The following is a 16,166-nucleotide window of genomic DNA, read 5'->3' on the forward strand; positions in this document are numbered from 1 at the left end:
TGTAAGATTTTCCAACTCCAATATTAACTATTTTATTCCTTTCGCTCAACAATTCAAGTGCGATAGTCAAAATTCTTTATATTTTGAACGAAATATTTATCAATTATCACAACTCTCCAGCTTCCACCCATCCACACCCAGTGCCGGAAAACCGACAAGCCGACAACTGCCGACAATCGACTCTGCTCTCACTACTATCGGGTCGACCCGACTCTCGCCCACTCGGCTCTCAAGTTTGTGCCATTATTTCTCATGTATAGTGTACATAAATAAAAAATACCGAACTGTTTTCGTTGCCATAGAAACGGACAATTTGAACTCTTTAAAACAACAATGAAAATTGTTGCTAATACAAACTAATTATTAAACACTAACCGTCTTTTTTGCACAAAAGAAAGAAGGAAAACAGTGAAAATAATAAATAAGAATTTTGCAAAACTTTATATAGAAAAGTTGTTGCATTTGATGAGTTTTATTACCTGATAAAATTAACACACGTATTTCTGATACACAGTGTATATGTGTTAATGGCGAAACTTTTATTGAAAAATTACAAATTACAAAAAATGTTTTATTTGCTGAGCTCTTTTACCTCTTAAAATTAACACATGTACTCGTATATATTTCTGATACTCCTGTATATGTTCGTTTTTTTATGAAAACCAATGTTTTGTTGTAAATAATTGTTTTATGCAATGGCACCGCAACGAAGGCGAATCCCCTCTTTTATTCACTTAGGTACCAAGTTAATCCAAAACCAACACGCAGTGTAACAAAACAAAGTTAATTGTTTAGGTATCATTTGCTCACTTAAATCTAGATAATCAAATGATTGATAAGTAAGTACTTCACATAAGTACTCTGAAATATCAGAACCTAAAACCTTGTATTTGCAGCGAAATGTTTGCCAAAACTGCCATAATTTTTATTTTAATGAAATTTGTTTGTTCCGTAAGTTTATGAAAATAACAAAATGTTTAATGATATTTTTTTTCTTTATAGGATAATGGAAATTCTATAATCCAGTTACCCAATGGCAAAATTTTAGGTCGCGAAGCTGTAACATTTGATAAAAAGAGCTACTATGCTTTTGAAAAGATTCCTTATGCCACTCCTCCACTAGGATCACTGCGATTTAAAGCACCACAATCTGCTCAAAATTGGGATGGAATTCTTAATACAACTCATATGGATGTTACTTGTATGCAAGTAACAAAGAACTTATCGAAGGAATCTGAAGATTGTCTCTATCTCAATGTCTACACTCCTCAAGTGTTTTTTTCTTAATTCAATCAAATATATTTGTTTATTCTTGATAATTTCAGCTTCCTCACAATGACAATGTTTCGTTTCCGGTAATGCTATACATACATGGGGGTGCCTTTATGCATGAGTCAAGTATGGATTCCGCCCCCGATCTGTTTCTCAATAACGATATTATTTTTGTATCTATTAATTATAGATTAGGACCTTTTGGTAGTCATAATATCACAATATTTTACGTCTTAAAAACTTTAATTTTCATACAGGTTTCCTTTCAACGCAAGATGAAGTCATTCCAGGTAACAATGGTTTAAAAGATCAACTTCTAGCAATACGATGGACACATGACAATATCATATATTTTGGAGGTGATCCTGGGAGGATAATTATTTCAGGAGAGAGTGCTGGTTCAGCTAGTGTGGCTTATCAACTCTTAAATCCACACTCACAGGGTATAAAAAATAACTTTTTGCACGATTGAGCTCTATTTGATTGTTTACCACGGCTGTGTCGAAGACAGTATATGGTGTTTACTAATTGTTACGTCCAAGGCGTCGGTAAGTAAATTAGGCGTCGACGCCTTGGACGTAGGAACCGGTAAACATAACTTGCTGCCTAGACAATTACATTGACATTATTTGATAAATCTTTAAAAAAATGTAAGGATCGTGCAAAAAACGTCATAATAAAACATAAGAGTCATAACTCCATAAGCATCACGAACGTTAAGGATTACTGATCTTAGACAATAATTGCTAGTTGGAGTCGTCGCTACGCTCCTACAAAATCGGTAAAATCTTCTTACTGTTCTGGATACTTGATATACTATTTCGTAACCTTTTAATCCTTTTCTTATTTTGGAAGTCAAATTTGAGATAGTTACGGTTTTTAATTATTAATTATTTTCGGCTCGTAATTGAAATACGACAATGAAACGAACGCCATTCTCTCAAAAAAATTAGAGTTTGAAAGTTTCAATATCGCTATTTGAAACAGCTACTGTTTCCGAATAAACCGAAATTTTGCATAAACACATATTTATATATTGTCCATGTCGAGTACGAGGTAGTGTAGTATGAAAAGTTAACATCAAAGAGCATATTGTTATTTGAAATTACAGATAAACACACCAAAGTCTAAAAAGTAAAAAATAAAAACTACAAAAATGGTATATTAAAGTGTAAGTGGATATTGAGGTCTCGAAATATTGAGTGCTCGAAATAGAGCAAGCTAGTTTTTTAAAGTCCAGGTATCCACGGATACTTTACAATGTGAGATCAGTATACTTTTCGTTGTCATGGAACTGATGTTCATTATAATAAAAAAATCATTAAAATGATTCCATTTATACTTCATATTTCTTGAGTTATTGATGTTGCCATGGGCACTTTAAAAAAAGCGCGTTTTTGAAATTTGGATTTATACATGCTGCAGCGTATTTTAAATAAGCAAAATAAATGACCAATAAAAAAGCTTTTGTTTAGAAAATGTACTCGTACCTACTAAAAAGTTTTGGCATTTATATTATTGCATTTTTTACTTCAACATTTTTTTATTGCAGACTTATTTCAAGGGGCTATTTTAGAAAGCGGCTCATGTTTGAGTCCTTGGTCATATCAAAGGAATTCCAGAAACATTGCTTTTGCAACTGCTGCCATTTTGAATTCAACATTTGAAACAAACAACGATTCACAAGCTTTATTGGAATTTCTGCAAAATGTTGATGCTCAGGAGTTAGATGCAGCGGCACAAAAATATCTTAACAAGGTTTGTTATTCCTACCTACGGGGGGAAAATCACTATGTTATATGATGTATTGGTATTTCCGTTATTAAAAACATTTTATTAAGACGATTTAAGCTAAAACTTTTAAGAATAATGCATGGTATCTTATGTCAAAAGGAACGTCTCAACTTCGCGAACACCCTACCCTGTACACCTAGGTTTAGCCGTTTGTAAATATTTAGGGCTTCTTTAAATTTTTGAATTTGCAACTTCATTTCAAAAATCGGTAATTCTTCTGAATTTTGACAATCATAAATGAAAGCCCGTATCTTTCTTACAGAGTGTTTAAAATTTGAAAAAAGTTTACAAACTCCAAAATCTTTACCTTATTTTTGGATATTCTTTACAAGCTATAAGCCAATTTTTTCAAATGAAATGCCTCAATTTTTATTTCACTAGGGACCGCTTTATAGAAGCGTCATTGAATTCAATTGGCCATGATTCACATGATCAAATTGAACAAAAATGATTAGTGCATTCGCGTTGTTAACTTTTAACAACGAATTAAATTTTAACAAAGTTTTCTACAATGTATTTTTAATGATTATCATATAGTTAACTTTGAAATTGGTTTATTTGTAAAAAAAAATATGCCGCTCAACTCAATTGAATCCTCTGTCTATAAATGTCAAGTCTATAAGTTGTGAAATTCAATTAATTTCTTTAAAATTTCGTTAAAATGCAAGTAAATTGTTACACTGTGCAAGAAAACACTTTTATTATCGAAGCATATTTCCGAATTCGAAACTTAATAAATGGAGAACGGTAATATTTGGTGTCTAAATGCCTATCATTAGTTGTATGAAGCGACATTTTCTGATTTTCATGAGAAATTCACAGACGACTAGATGCTAAGCATTTAAAAACACATTGTACAAACCGGCCCTAGGTGGAAGAAACCTTAATTTTTCAACGCTCTGTCCAAAATTTTGCTTTCTTTCTGTTAAGGCAAAATAAATTCGTTTAGATTTTAAAAACATTGATTTCTTACATTTCACTCACGTTTGCTATGCAAAAAAATCGAGAAAAAATCTGTGGTTAATTAATTTCCCAGTGCCAAAAAATCCGTAAATTTGAAAACTGTTAAACATTATTAAAGGCATTGTTAGGACAGATCGATGCTGAAAAAAATTCTCTACCATTTAGTGAAATAAAAATTGTGACATTACATTTGAAAATTTTGAGTTAAAGTTCTGCAAATTTAATTTTAAAAATTTGGGGTTTGCAATCGTTTTTTTGGAACTTTTGGAACATCAAAGAAAAGATCGATTTTTCAAATCAAAGATGTAAATCCAAAAATTTTCAATAAACCTTTAATATTTCGAAAACGAGTAAATTTAAGTATCTAAAATTTATTAAAAACTCCCTTAAAATAACTCCAGCAATCCAAAAATGCAGTAAAAAACATAGCTTTCTAATAAGAAAATTGACACCGACTTCCCGTGTCACCAAATGACCACAACCTTGCAACTAATAAAAGGCAACATTAAAAAAGAAATCACCAATTTGCAGTCAGATATTTAGCGAGAAACAGTTCAAAACAGTTCATCAACTTAACGTCATCAATTTTACACCTTGTTATAATCTTTCCGAGAAAACTGAACTCTTTTATTTTTATTTTTAACAAAATGTCAGCCAATTTGCATTATGACATTACTTTTGTCCCACCCTTTAGTTATAAATAGATGACATAATATCACATTTTATTTCATAGTAGAATTTTTTGACAGCACATTTGAAGTTTTTGGAGTAAAATAAAGCACGAATTGAGAGTTACTGTATAAGCAAAGAAGTCTGTGTTAAGCTAAATCCCAGCGCCAAATTTTGAGCCAAGAAAACCTACCAGAAACTCGAAAAAATGCAAATGCGTTGTTGCAAAATTCTACAGTAAACTGAAACGGGATATATTTTTGGAGATGACTTTTTCCGTCCGACAACCCAAAAAATAGTATATTAAAAGCAAGTTTCATAAGACTAGTCTTGAAGCAAAAATTCAATTGAAAGAATGAGTGTTTCAAGGTGAAACAAGTTTTTTATACTATTTTTTGTAATTTGCCGTTTAAAAAAAACTGTTAATTTGTCGATTTAGGGATTTTGTGACGGTTAGTAATGTTGCAATATTAAAAGTGAAAAATTTATTTAAAATTTTTGTTTTATTCAAATTTTGTCGAAAAACAAGAATCTGAAACGCCCCCTGAAATTAGCAAAAATACGGTCCCGAATTTGCTTCATACCAACCTAAAAATTTTCGTAAAATGTTCCTTCAAATCAACTATTATGACATCGCACTTAATGACGTTGCGTACTTTAATTTGATGCCTATGAAAGCATCAAAATGGCGGCAAAAAATTACAAAAAATAATGTATTTATATCCATCAGGTAAGTACTCCATGGGATTACGACGTATCGCAAGGATGTGTTTGGGCTCCTGTAATTGAACCCAAAAATCCAGATGCTTTTCTTACTAAAAAAATGTATGGATTGGTTAAAGCCGGAAACATTGCAAAGGTACCAATACTTATGGGATTCAATTCTGAAGAAAGTCTCTACTTTAATAAAGGTTCATGTAATGGTATATTTTAATCAACAATTAATTTTTCGCATACAGATCCAGACACATTCAAATCTTCGATGGAAACTTGGGACAAAAACTTGGATATAATAGTCCCGAATGACATGCAAATTACCGATCAAGAACAACGCGTAAAAGTGGGCCAAGCGATTAGAGAAATATACACAGGAGGTCAACCGTTTGCTGATAATTTGGGAGCTGGAATTAGAGTAGGTACAGACAGTTGCAATATTTGTTTAAAAAACTATTTTTTTGTAGTACTCTAGTGATACCTCCTTTACTCGACCTATTCGCAAACACGCCGAATTTGCTTCGTCTTTTACTCAAATATTCTTTTATCAGTTCTCTTATGATGGAATATTGGGAAACATTAATGTTCATTATGATGGTGCAGAAAATGTTGGCCATACAGAGATTATAAAGTATTTGTTTTGTTCAGGATCAAAGTGTGATATTAGTGAGAATCCAGAAAACGATCAAATTACGAGAAACCGGCTCATCAAATTATGGACTGATTTTGCAAAGTATTTGTAAGTATACTATTTGCCTTTCTGTACATTCTGTATTATGAATTTAGAAATCCAACACCGGAACCATCACAATTATTGCAAAATATTACCTGGCCAAGTATTTCCACTGATCATGGTGACTTTCCCTATCTGGATATTAATGAAAAATTGGAAATAAAAAAATTTCCAAAAGAAGAAACTTTTGCAAAATGGATCGAACTTTATAATGATTTGGACTACAAAGATTTTGACACCTACTAACCACAACACGTAGACACACTAAATACATTCTTACAAGTGAAGTGTATTTCGGTTAAATTTTAGTTAGATGGTTATGCTTTTAAATCACCCTGTATGTGTAATATGTTTTAGGCGACATCTACTTAATTATTTTAATAGAATTTTTATGTAACCACCATAAATTCTGTTGATAAAAATTGATCTACAAAATATTATAAAATACATGTAATGACAATAAAGTAATTCCATTAGTTTATTCTTTAATTTTTAAAAAATGAAAGGGTTTTCGGCTGTAAAAAAACAATTACCACCAACGTCTCTCCTTTTTATCCTATTAATTTCTAAAACATTTTTGTCTTTAAAAGTTTAAAACCACAAACTTAAATTTATTTTGTTAAGGTAAATAATTTTTTGAGTTAGAAACTGTTCTGGCCACTCTATCAATATTATCACCTTTACTTACAATTATTTCTATTGTTACACTAAGAGGAAGCTTTTGACAAAACTTTATCGTTAATAATACTCAAGTATGACCTGACCTGACCCTACCTTCATCTATAAACTTTGGAGCAAAACTCAGCAAATACAGTATGTGTCATAATTGAGACACCTGGTATAATAAAAATAAAGTTAGCTTAGCTATTTAATGACCTATTTATCTTAAAACTTTAAAAACAAATGTTGCAAGTAACCACCTGTGTGTAGCAGGTGTAATCGAAATAATCACAGCGATAAGCTATCATTATTGTTTAAGTAGGATCGCGGTTAGGGAACCCTTTTATTCGTGATATTCGTGATTCTGGAAAGTAACAAAAAACAGTCATGAAATGTAAGTACACATTTTCTTTGTTTCTCCGAAGTTTCTTTAATTATGATATTTTGTTAGACAATGTTTTTCGACACATTCTTATTGTCTTAATATTCTGTGGATATGTGCACTCCGATTGTCGAATGCTTCACATTTGTGGGGAAGAAGATGGCAAAGACAAAAATTGCAACAATGACCCGAACACCCCACCCGAAACATTAAACAAAACTCACGATAGATATGAAGAAGCTAGACAAAAACTAATTGAATATTGCCCCTTCTTCTTCGAAAATAATGGTACAATTCACTAAACCTTAATATAAAAATGTATCACCGCATTTTCAGATGATCCCGAATTATGTTGTGACGTAGATCAAGCACTTAATATGATAGACGGTTTCCGAAGTACTGTTCCCTTCCAAAGATGTCCTGCCTGTGTTACCAACATTATAAATACTTACTGCATATTCTCCTGTTCTCCAGACCAATACGATTTCACACTTACTTTGGATTATAAAAACGATTACGTTTTAAAAGTCCAAGAAAATATTGATGAGAACTACATTCAAGCAGTTTACGATTCCTGCAAAAATGTTGCAAATCCTAGCACAAGCAGCAAACTTATTGAGCTAGTTTGTGGCAAATATGGTGCTGCATACTGTACTCCGGAACGATTTTTCAATTATATGGGAAGTACTAGTAACGGATTTGCGCCCATTGATATAGTTTTTAATTCGGTCAATACCTCAAACTCACTCAATCACACAGCCCTCAGATGCAATGAGGCTTTTGTAAGTTAAATGAAAACAATTAATAGGTACTTAATAAACTATTGTAGGAGGGATATCAAGCATGTAGTTGTATTGACTGTGAAGCAAGCTGCTCAAATAGTGTACAATTTGAAGATTTATCTTACAAAGACTTTATTTTTGGAAATGTACAAAGAGATTCATTCATTGCAGCTTGTGTACTTCTCACTATTGGATTTGTTTCGATCAATTTTATTGTGTACTTTCGTATAGTTAAAAAGTCGCTTTTCCCCATATTTAGGAAAGAAAATAAGAAGAAAACCAAGACGATTCAAGCAAAAATCAGCAGTTACCTTGAAACTGGTTTTCGGAATTGGGGAATATGTAAGAAATTTTATTTTTAGTTAATTTCATATTTTTTCGTGAACCTTCTGTTAAGCAAGTTTTTGAACAAATATTTTAAAGTTTTTTGCGAGATTTCAATATAGTAGGGGATCCGAATTAGGGTCATCATGGACCGATGTGATTACCAGATGAATTTTATCAAATAAAAATAATGTATCGCTAATGAGTTGCCTAAAAAAATCTTCAAGACTACAATTTAGGGGGCTAAAGAGTTAACTTTTAGCAATTTTCTGCAGTGATTTGTAACCGTTTTTGTAACAATTTTGAGGAACCACCTTCTGAACAAAAATCTGAATCTATTTTCGTTTAAAAAACTGATAAAACATCAAGTACGATCGAAATTAACATTTTTCGAACATTTTGCAAGTTTATCAGTCAGAAGTGGAATCAATGGCGGAATTTTCTCAACAATACAGGATGTTTAAAAACGAGCCATCTTGAATATCTCCGAATATAAACAAAAAATTAAAAAATCCTGAAACAGGTTAATTTTCATTTTCTGGGGGACATCTTTTATATATAGTGTAATTTTAAAATTTTTAGCACCAGTTCCCTTGTAATACAAACGACAATGTTAACAATTATTTCGACATTTAATATTAAAAAAAAATGTAAGGATCATGCGAAAAACGCATCACGAACGTTAAGGATTACCGGTCTTAGACAATAATTGTTTTCGATCGGTAAAATTTCCTTACCGTCCTTGATACTTGATAAACTATTTTGAGTTTCAGTTTGATTGACGTTGAATATCAACAAATTTGTTTTTTGAAAGATTTCGTTAAAACAGGCCGAAAAACAGTCAAATGACGAATATTACATTATTTTTGCTTAATTATAAATTGTTAACTATATTATTTCGCAAAATATATCGTTAAAATAAAATTATTACTTTTTTCAAGTCTTTAATTCGTATCCTAAGAATAAAATGTGAAATTTCGTCAAGTCGTCAAGAAACAGCCCAAGAAATCATCAGACAAGATCCAAAACGACATTATTTTTGAATTTTGCCATCAGAATACAATATTTGCGGTCTACGAAAAAACATTGTAATCAATTGGTTTTTTAGTGGGCGATTAATAATCTCCATTAATGAAGACACTCACTTGTTAGCGCTCGTTCGTGCTTTAAACAATATGGTTTATTAATCGTGATTAACAAATTAGTAATACTTTTTAATTTAAATTGTAATAAAAATTTTTTTTTTTTTGTAGTTATGTCTAAGCAACGAATAATAGTTTTAATAATATCAATCCTCGGAATCATTGCCTTGACTGTTGGTATTATTTTCTTGGATGTGATTACGGATCCTGTAGAGTTGTGGGCAGCACCACACAGTCGAAGTAGACAAGAAAAAAACTTCTTTGATACAAATTTTCAACCCTTCTATCGAACAAATCAGATTTTTATTAAAACGGTAAACATCGACCCTGTAAGTATTACAAAAAAATTTTTTCAATTATTAATTCCTCGTTTTGTAGTTTGTTTATAATCAAACCATTGATCTTGGTAACAATAAAACCGATATTTTATCACATACGTTCGGTCCAGCATTCAATGCAACCTTTCTTAAAGAAGTTTTCAAACTGCAAACTTTAATCGAAAATGTGGGAAAGATTGTTAAATTTTACAATTATTGTATGATTTATTTATTTATTTTCAGATAACGCTTGGTGATGGGTCAGGACTCGAAAGCATATGTCTTGCTCCTTTAGTCACTGTATTTTCGGGACCCAAAGATATAAGCGTTTGTGCGGTGCAGTCACTTTTAGGTTTGTTTGGGAACGATGCGTCTAAACTCGATGAAGATGATTATGTGGAAACTTTCATCAAGTGTTTATCGTAGGTTATAAATATTATAATTTTTGGCTTTAAAGACTATTATTTTACAAAATTTGTTGTCTGTCTACTTTATACTATTCAAGTCAAATTTTAGACGGTTTCTGTTATCGAATATTCTGAAATTTTACATATACACCTATTCTTGTTAATTAACTATAATTAACTATATAGAACAAAAATTATACAGGGTGTTTCAGCTTAGCCATTAATTTTTCGGGGTTTAATGATCCAACGGTAATTTGGCTTTATTTTAAATAAAAGAAATGTGATTTAAAATTTCATTTTTTAACTTGAGGTCACTTTTTTGTCCCTAATTGAAAGACCACCTCCTAAAATATGTGCATTCGAAATTTCATACCAATCCGTTGACAAATAACGGAGATATTAAGCTCGAAAGTCTTAACTGAGACACGTGGTATAGTCCGTTTTTACGTTTCCTCCTAGTCCATTTTTTCATACTTTGTTCGTCTTTTGTGCTTGTTTTCTAAAACTTCTAACATTGTAGGAGCCCCTACTCTGTGGACTGTTTGGCACCTTATGGTGGTCCTGTTCTGCCAGGTTTGGCTTTAGGTGGAAATACTTTTGATAATTACACAGATGCAATTGCTGTAAGTCTAACATTTTTGGTGGAAAATCATTTGGATGAAAATGATTTGCAAGCAGCACTCGAGTGGGAGGAGAAGTAAGCTGTTTTCTTAAAAATTTTTCTTGTAATTTTTGTTTTGTTGTCTGTTATTTGCGTAATTTGTGGATCAAATATGAAACAATTAGGATTATCCAAACAAGCTAAAATTTTGCATAGGTGCACATTTGATCTCTGTGAAACTACAATAATATTTAGAACTTTTTTAAATATTTTTTATAAATAGATTGTTTTCGATGGTTTTGCAGATTTATTGATTTAATGAAACGTTGGGATGAATTTGTAAAACCTGAATTTATGGAGATTGCTTACAGTGCCGAAAGGTCGATTCAAGACGAAATAGCACGAACATCTTCATCAGAAATCGGAACTGTAACCATCAGTTATGTTGTAATGTTTATTTACATTGCTTTTGCTCTTGGTCGATACACCTCAAGTGATAGATTTTTGGTAAGTGTTCCCTAGCATTATCAGCAGAAAAACTAGGGAAATCTTCTAGGTTGAAACTAAAATATGTGTTGGAATTGGAGGAGTACTGATAGTTTTGGGATCAGTACTTGCTTCTATTGGTTTGTGTGGCTACGCTGGCATTTCTACAACACTGTTAACAATTGAAGTAATACCATTTCTTGTGCTAGCTGTTGGAGTTGACAACATATTTATTATCGTTCAAACACATCAACGAAAACAACTGTAAGTTTCTGAGTCAATGAATGACGGTTCGCTAGGTGAAATACAAAAAAATACCTCAAACAAATTACATCTCCATATTTAGTGCCCTAAAAAATTGTATTTTTTCAGCTGTAATTTTAACTTTGCCTTAAAATCTCGTTAGATATGTTGCGTCCTATTAGGAAAAAAATTCGCAAAAGAAGGGAACATTTAGCTCAAAATAACGTAATTTTGTGAATTCAGTAAATGATTTTTTATCAAAGTGTATTATCAGAATTTCTTTCAAAAAACAATAAATACGTCAAATGGACGTCTCGATATGATTCGATCGTATGACGAAGTTTTGCAAAATAACTTGAGTATTTTGGGTAGAAATAAGAAAGAGTTTAACGAAACAGACTGATAGGTCAAAAATAAATAATAAATCTTGTTTTGTAAATTTATTTGTTTTCACCTAGCTTTGAATCCACGAGCCTCCACTGAACTACGCTGACCGGCAAAGTTATTGTATCATATGAGAAAATTTATTTTTTAGTGCTCTTAAATCTAAAAATACAAACTAGTCAAAAATTTGTTAATCAACTACTTAACGTTAAATTAAACTAAACTTATAACTGTAACGTCAATAATAAACTACATGTTTGATTATCAAAAAAAGCCAAAAAGTTAATTTTATTCGAATCAGTTTTTTTTGACTTGGATAAGGTCTACTGAGACAACTTTAGCATTCGGAGACATCTATTAATACCTGGTATTACCTCCTCGAGTTTGGATAATACCTCTCTTCTTCGTGACCAGCTGAGATTTTAATAATTTGACATTTAATTAGCTACACCAGTTGTTTTTAGAAAATTTATAACTGTCGAAGTTACTTGAGAATGCTACTTCCCTAAGTCATGAGTTTCAATATTATTTGCACAACTCTTAAGTCACAAAATCTTGTAATTTAAATGATCCGATAATTTTACTGGTCAGTGTTTTTGACAAACTTTGCAATTCTTTTATTGCAGAAACGAAAAGCTAAGCTTAGAAGAAGAAATTGGCGAAACCATGGCAAAAGTAGGCCCCAGCATGCTTTTGACCAGTTGTTCCGAAATTTTCTGTTTTGCGATAGGCGCCCTTTCCACAATGCCAGCAGTCAACACTTTCGCCATTTATGCAACATTTGCAATTTTCTTCAATTTCCTGTTGCAAATTACTGCTTTCGTTGCGCTGTTTACATTAGATCTTAAACGATATAGAGCCAACAGAATGGAAATTTTCTTTTGTGAAAAAGCCAAAACATCACCAGAAGACATAGGACCAGGAATAGTTTACAAAATTTGGAAAACAAATATAACACCATTGATCATGAAGTAAAAAATCGAGTTGTTTTTGGGTTGTTTGTATTTTCTTTGTAGTTTTCCAGTGCGATGCGTTGTCCTTTTATTATTTTTAATATGGCTTTGTGTGAGTATAGCTGTAATGCCCTCCCTTGAGCTGGGATTAGACCAACAACTCTCAATGCCTGAAGATAGCCACGTTTTAACTTACTTTAAATTTATGAATGATTTGATGGGGATTGGCCCACCTGTTTATTGGGTGGCCAAGGGAAAAGTGAACTATTCGGTGCCAGAAAATCAGGCCAAAATGTGTGGAGGGATTTTTTGTGAAAGCAATTCGATTTCGACACAACTATATCAAGCGTATAGACAATCAAACCTGTGAGTAGAAAATTTAAATAGTGTAGTTTTATTATTATATTTCGACTTGACAGAAGAATACAAAAAAAATTCACAGATAATTATTGAGCCCTTTTTAAATAAGGAATTGTTTGAAATCGGGTGTAACAACGTAACTGGTGCTTAAACTGGAATTTCCAAGCATAATTATGCGGTTTCGGCTTTTCTATAGCGATTGATTTCGTTTTTAAGCAAGTATTTGTTCAGGTGCTTAAATCGTTACTTTAGGGCAGAATAAAGCGACTTTAGCCTTTCTAAAGACAATTTTTTGCGTTTTAAATCAAAAATTAATCAAAATCAAGTTTTTTTAGCTAAATTTGTACTTAAGTCATCATTTTTGGAAAGAATAAGGGGATTTCAGTCTTTCAATAACAATTTATTTTGTTTTTAATCTGGTAAGCTATCAAAATAAAATGTTTTCAACTAAACTGATGCTTAAAAGTTGTTGTTTTTGCTCATAATAGAACGATTGCGAACTTTCTTATGCGATTTTTTGCTATTTCAAGCAAATGTTTTTGACTAAAGTGGTGCGTTTTTCGGTCAGATTTTCTACTATACCTAAACTACTATGCCTGAACTATATGAAGCTTTCCGGTGGGGAGCGAGTTGTGGACCACTGTGGATAATATAAATTGTGAATTTTCTATCTTTCGAAGATTATATTGTTTATTTTTTGTTTTTTTTTGTTTTGTAGCACCACAATGGCCACGGAAGCAAGTTCGTGGATTGACGATTTTCGAGATTGGGCAAATGCTACAGATTGTTGTTTCTATTTCAAAGAAAATGGAACGTTTTGTCCCCACACACTTCAAAGATATTGTGAACCATGCAATTATGGTATCATGAACTTAAACGAAAGTGAATATTTTACGCAGTTTGTGTCCTTCTTTTTGATGGATAATCCTGACGCAAAGTGTGCAAAAGGGGGTCATGCATCTTATGCCAGTGTAAATAAATTGATATTAGAATGTGTTTTTTTGCTTATAAATCGATTTGTTTTAGGGAATTAACTTTGTTTTGAACCAGGAAGGCAAGGCAACAATTGAGTCATCGAATATGATGTCTTATCATACGGTTTTAAAAGGTTCGACCGATTACATTAATGCATTAAAGTACGCTCGATATATCGGTGATAACTTAACAAAAACCTTAGATATACCAGATGTCGAAATTTTTCCGTACAGGTGTGTTAGTTTAATTCAGGTGGCGACTAGATAAGATTTATTGATTACAGCATTTTCTACACATATTTTGAACAATATTTAACAATATGGGAAGATGCTTTAGAATCTTTGGGATTATCACTTCTTGTAGTTTTTGTAGTAGCATTTGCAATATCTGGACTAAATCTTTTTGCCGCTTGTACAACCCTTATTGTGGTTCTGATGATTGTCATTGATATGATGGGATTAATGTATTTTTGGAACATTAACTTTAACGCAATCTCATTAGTTAATTTAGTCATGGTATTGAATCCATAACTAGATTTTTGATACGTTTTGTAATTGGTTAATCTTTTTAGAGTGTTGGAATCGCTGTGGAGTTTTGTGGTCATATAGTCCACCATTACATCCATTCCTCAAAACTTAGCCCACTTGAAAAGGCCTCTGATGCTTTTGCTGAAATGGGAAGCTCTGTATGTACTCATTCAAAAAAATATAAATTACTCATTGATGAGTTGCAGGTTTTATCAGGAATTACATTGACCAAATTTTCCGGGATTATAGTGTTAGCTTTTGCACGCTCTCAGATTTTTCAAATATTTTTCTTCAGAATGTATCTAGGAATCGTCATAATTGGAGCATTGCATGGATTGATCTTTTTGCCTGTTCTTCTGAGTTTTCTTGGATTTTTTGGTAATACTTATATATATATATATATATATATATATATACTTATTTCTTTTAATTTTATTTATTGTCACAATAGTAATAGTAATAGTAATGTAGAGGTAGGAAATATGAGATGTACTTGTTCTGTTTTTTTGATTTCGTTATCTGAATTTCACATTCACAAAGTTTGATCATAAATTTAGTAACAAAAAAGTACGAGTATGTATATCGAATTTTTGATCGATTTCTTTTTTTATTGTTATTTATTTATTTTGTTTTTTTTGTAGAGAGGTTTGGACGTAAGCAAGAAATCCAAAACGGAGATAGTAGTCAACTCTGACAAATGTATGGAGTTTGAGAAGCCATATGTAAATATCTATGAAAACTTAAGCTTGTACTTTTGTATGAAAGGACAAAAGAGTTATTCTCTTATTTAATAAAGTATATTTTTATATTATTGCCATTTTATTAATAAGTTTACATTTATTTACTAAATTAGTTAATTTATTTTTTGTATTTTATACTTGTTTTTTATTTTATTTGGACACCAATGTATTGGTTTTGTATAGCAAATTTACAAATTTTACGGTCCTACTCACTTCCATGTTAAATTCACCACAAATTTTTTAACTGATACAAGCGTGGATTCTGTAACTTTTTTAACGGATTGTTAAAATTTAACACAATTTAAAATCTCAAATCTTGGAATTTTATCAGTTATTGCTATAGCAACAACAATTAACAGCTTTTAATTTTTTTTATACCACTCGTTTCAGGTTCTAAATAAAAAAGAGTCTATATTGGAATATCCTTTAATGGCGTTTCAAGGGTATAATTTCCCTTTTCTTCAGATTAAACAAGTCTACAAACAATAATGTAACTAACAAATATCTCAATATATACTCTTTTTTATTTAGAACCATTTTCATATACCGATTTTTTTCTAGTTAAAGTTAAAATTGGTTTATTACTTGTTTCAAACCTATAGAAATGTCGCATTTCCTCTTTTGTTATAAATTAGATATTCATGCACTTCAAAAAATAAATAGCTAATGTAGTTTAAAGTTTTAATGAGATCTAATCAATAATAACTATTTTACATTTTTATCGACCTTATTAAAAAA

The 16,166-nt window shown here is 31.4% G+C and overlaps 2 protein-coding genes and 1 non-coding gene across 5 annotated transcripts; all 3 read left to right on the forward strand.

Moving 5' to 3' along the window:
- Nucleotides 1-701: 701 nt before the first annotated feature.
- On the forward strand, nucleotides 702-6,626 carry LOC655632 (esterase FE4). Of its 2 annotated transcripts, none has more exons than XM_015982464.2 (10): nucleotides 702-839; nucleotides 897-951; nucleotides 1,003-1,272; nucleotides 1,326-1,476; nucleotides 1,530-1,715; nucleotides 2,825-3,030; nucleotides 5,429-5,609; nucleotides 5,658-5,830; nucleotides 5,880-6,145; nucleotides 6,199-6,626. In XM_015982464.2, exons 1-10 carry the CDS (start codon nucleotides 829-831, stop codon nucleotides 6,389-6,391), a joined length of 1,692 nt encoding a protein of 563 aa, XP_015837950.1. In that variant the 5' UTR covers nucleotides 702-828; the 3' UTR covers nucleotides 6,392-6,626. The 2 variants fall into 2 exon arrangements, with proteins under 2 accessions (XP_015837950.1, XP_015837949.1); XM_015982463.2 differs by having other exon boundaries at nucleotides 708-839; nucleotides 5,880-6,151.
- Mir11644 (microRNA mir-11644) lies at nucleotides 1,802-1,859 on the forward strand. The gene has a single exon (NR_161900.1). It is a non-coding gene; the product is annotated as a microRNA mir-11644 (primary transcript).
- Nucleotides 6,627-7,041: 415 nt separating the features above from the next.
- On the forward strand, nucleotides 7,042-15,499 carry LOC655554 (NPC intracellular cholesterol transporter 1 homolog 1b). 2 transcript variants are annotated; one of them, XM_008200975.3, is made up of 18 exons: nucleotides 7,042-7,199; nucleotides 7,257-7,475; nucleotides 7,524-7,969; nucleotides 8,017-8,311; nucleotides 9,547-9,764; nucleotides 9,814-9,939; nucleotides 9,996-10,174; nucleotides 10,680-10,856; nucleotides 11,066-11,267; nucleotides 11,317-11,510; nucleotides 12,500-12,844; nucleotides 12,890-13,192; nucleotides 13,905-14,157; nucleotides 14,213-14,394; nucleotides 14,445-14,676; nucleotides 14,733-14,846; nucleotides 14,895-15,066; nucleotides 15,330-15,499. In XM_008200975.3, exons 1-18 carry the CDS (start codon nucleotides 7,193-7,195, stop codon nucleotides 15,380-15,382), a joined length of 3,717 nt encoding a protein of 1,238 aa, XP_008199197.1. In that variant the 5' UTR covers nucleotides 7,042-7,192; the 3' UTR covers nucleotides 15,383-15,499. The 2 variants fall into 2 exon arrangements, with proteins under 2 accessions (XP_008199197.1, XP_015837942.1); XM_015982456.2 differs by lacking the exons at nucleotides 12,500-12,844; nucleotides 12,890-13,192.
- The last annotated feature ends 667 nt before the right edge of the window (nucleotides 15,500-16,166 follow it).

This window comes from Tribolium castaneum, chromosome 6 (assembly GCF_031307605.1).
Source record: "Tribolium castaneum strain GA2 chromosome 6, icTriCast1.1, whole genome shotgun sequence".
Taxonomy (NCBI): Eukaryota; Metazoa; Arthropoda; class Insecta; order Coleoptera; family Tenebrionidae; genus Tribolium; species Tribolium castaneum.

Excerpts from the sequence above, each read along its gene's own strand:
- LOC655632 (XM_015982463.2), top strand. Across the intron at positions 1,716-2,824 it reads CTTAAATCCACACTCACAGG|ACTTATTTCAAGGGGCTATT; the intron begins GTATAAAAAATA and ends TTTTTATTGCAG. Across the intron at positions 5,831-5,879 it reads ATTTGGGAGCTGGAATTAGA|TACTCTAGTGATACCTCCTT; the intron begins GTAGGTACAGAC and ends ATTTTTTTGTAG.
- LOC655554 (XM_008200975.3), top strand. Across the intron at positions 9,940-9,995 it reads TGCAAACTTTAATCGAAAAT|ATAACGCTTGGTGATGGGTC; the intron begins GTGGGAAAGATT and ends ATTTATTTTCAG. Across the intron at positions 13,193-13,904 it reads GCGTATAGACAATCAAACCT|CACCACAATGGCCACGGAAG; the intron begins GTGAGTAGAAAA and ends TTTGTTTTGTAG.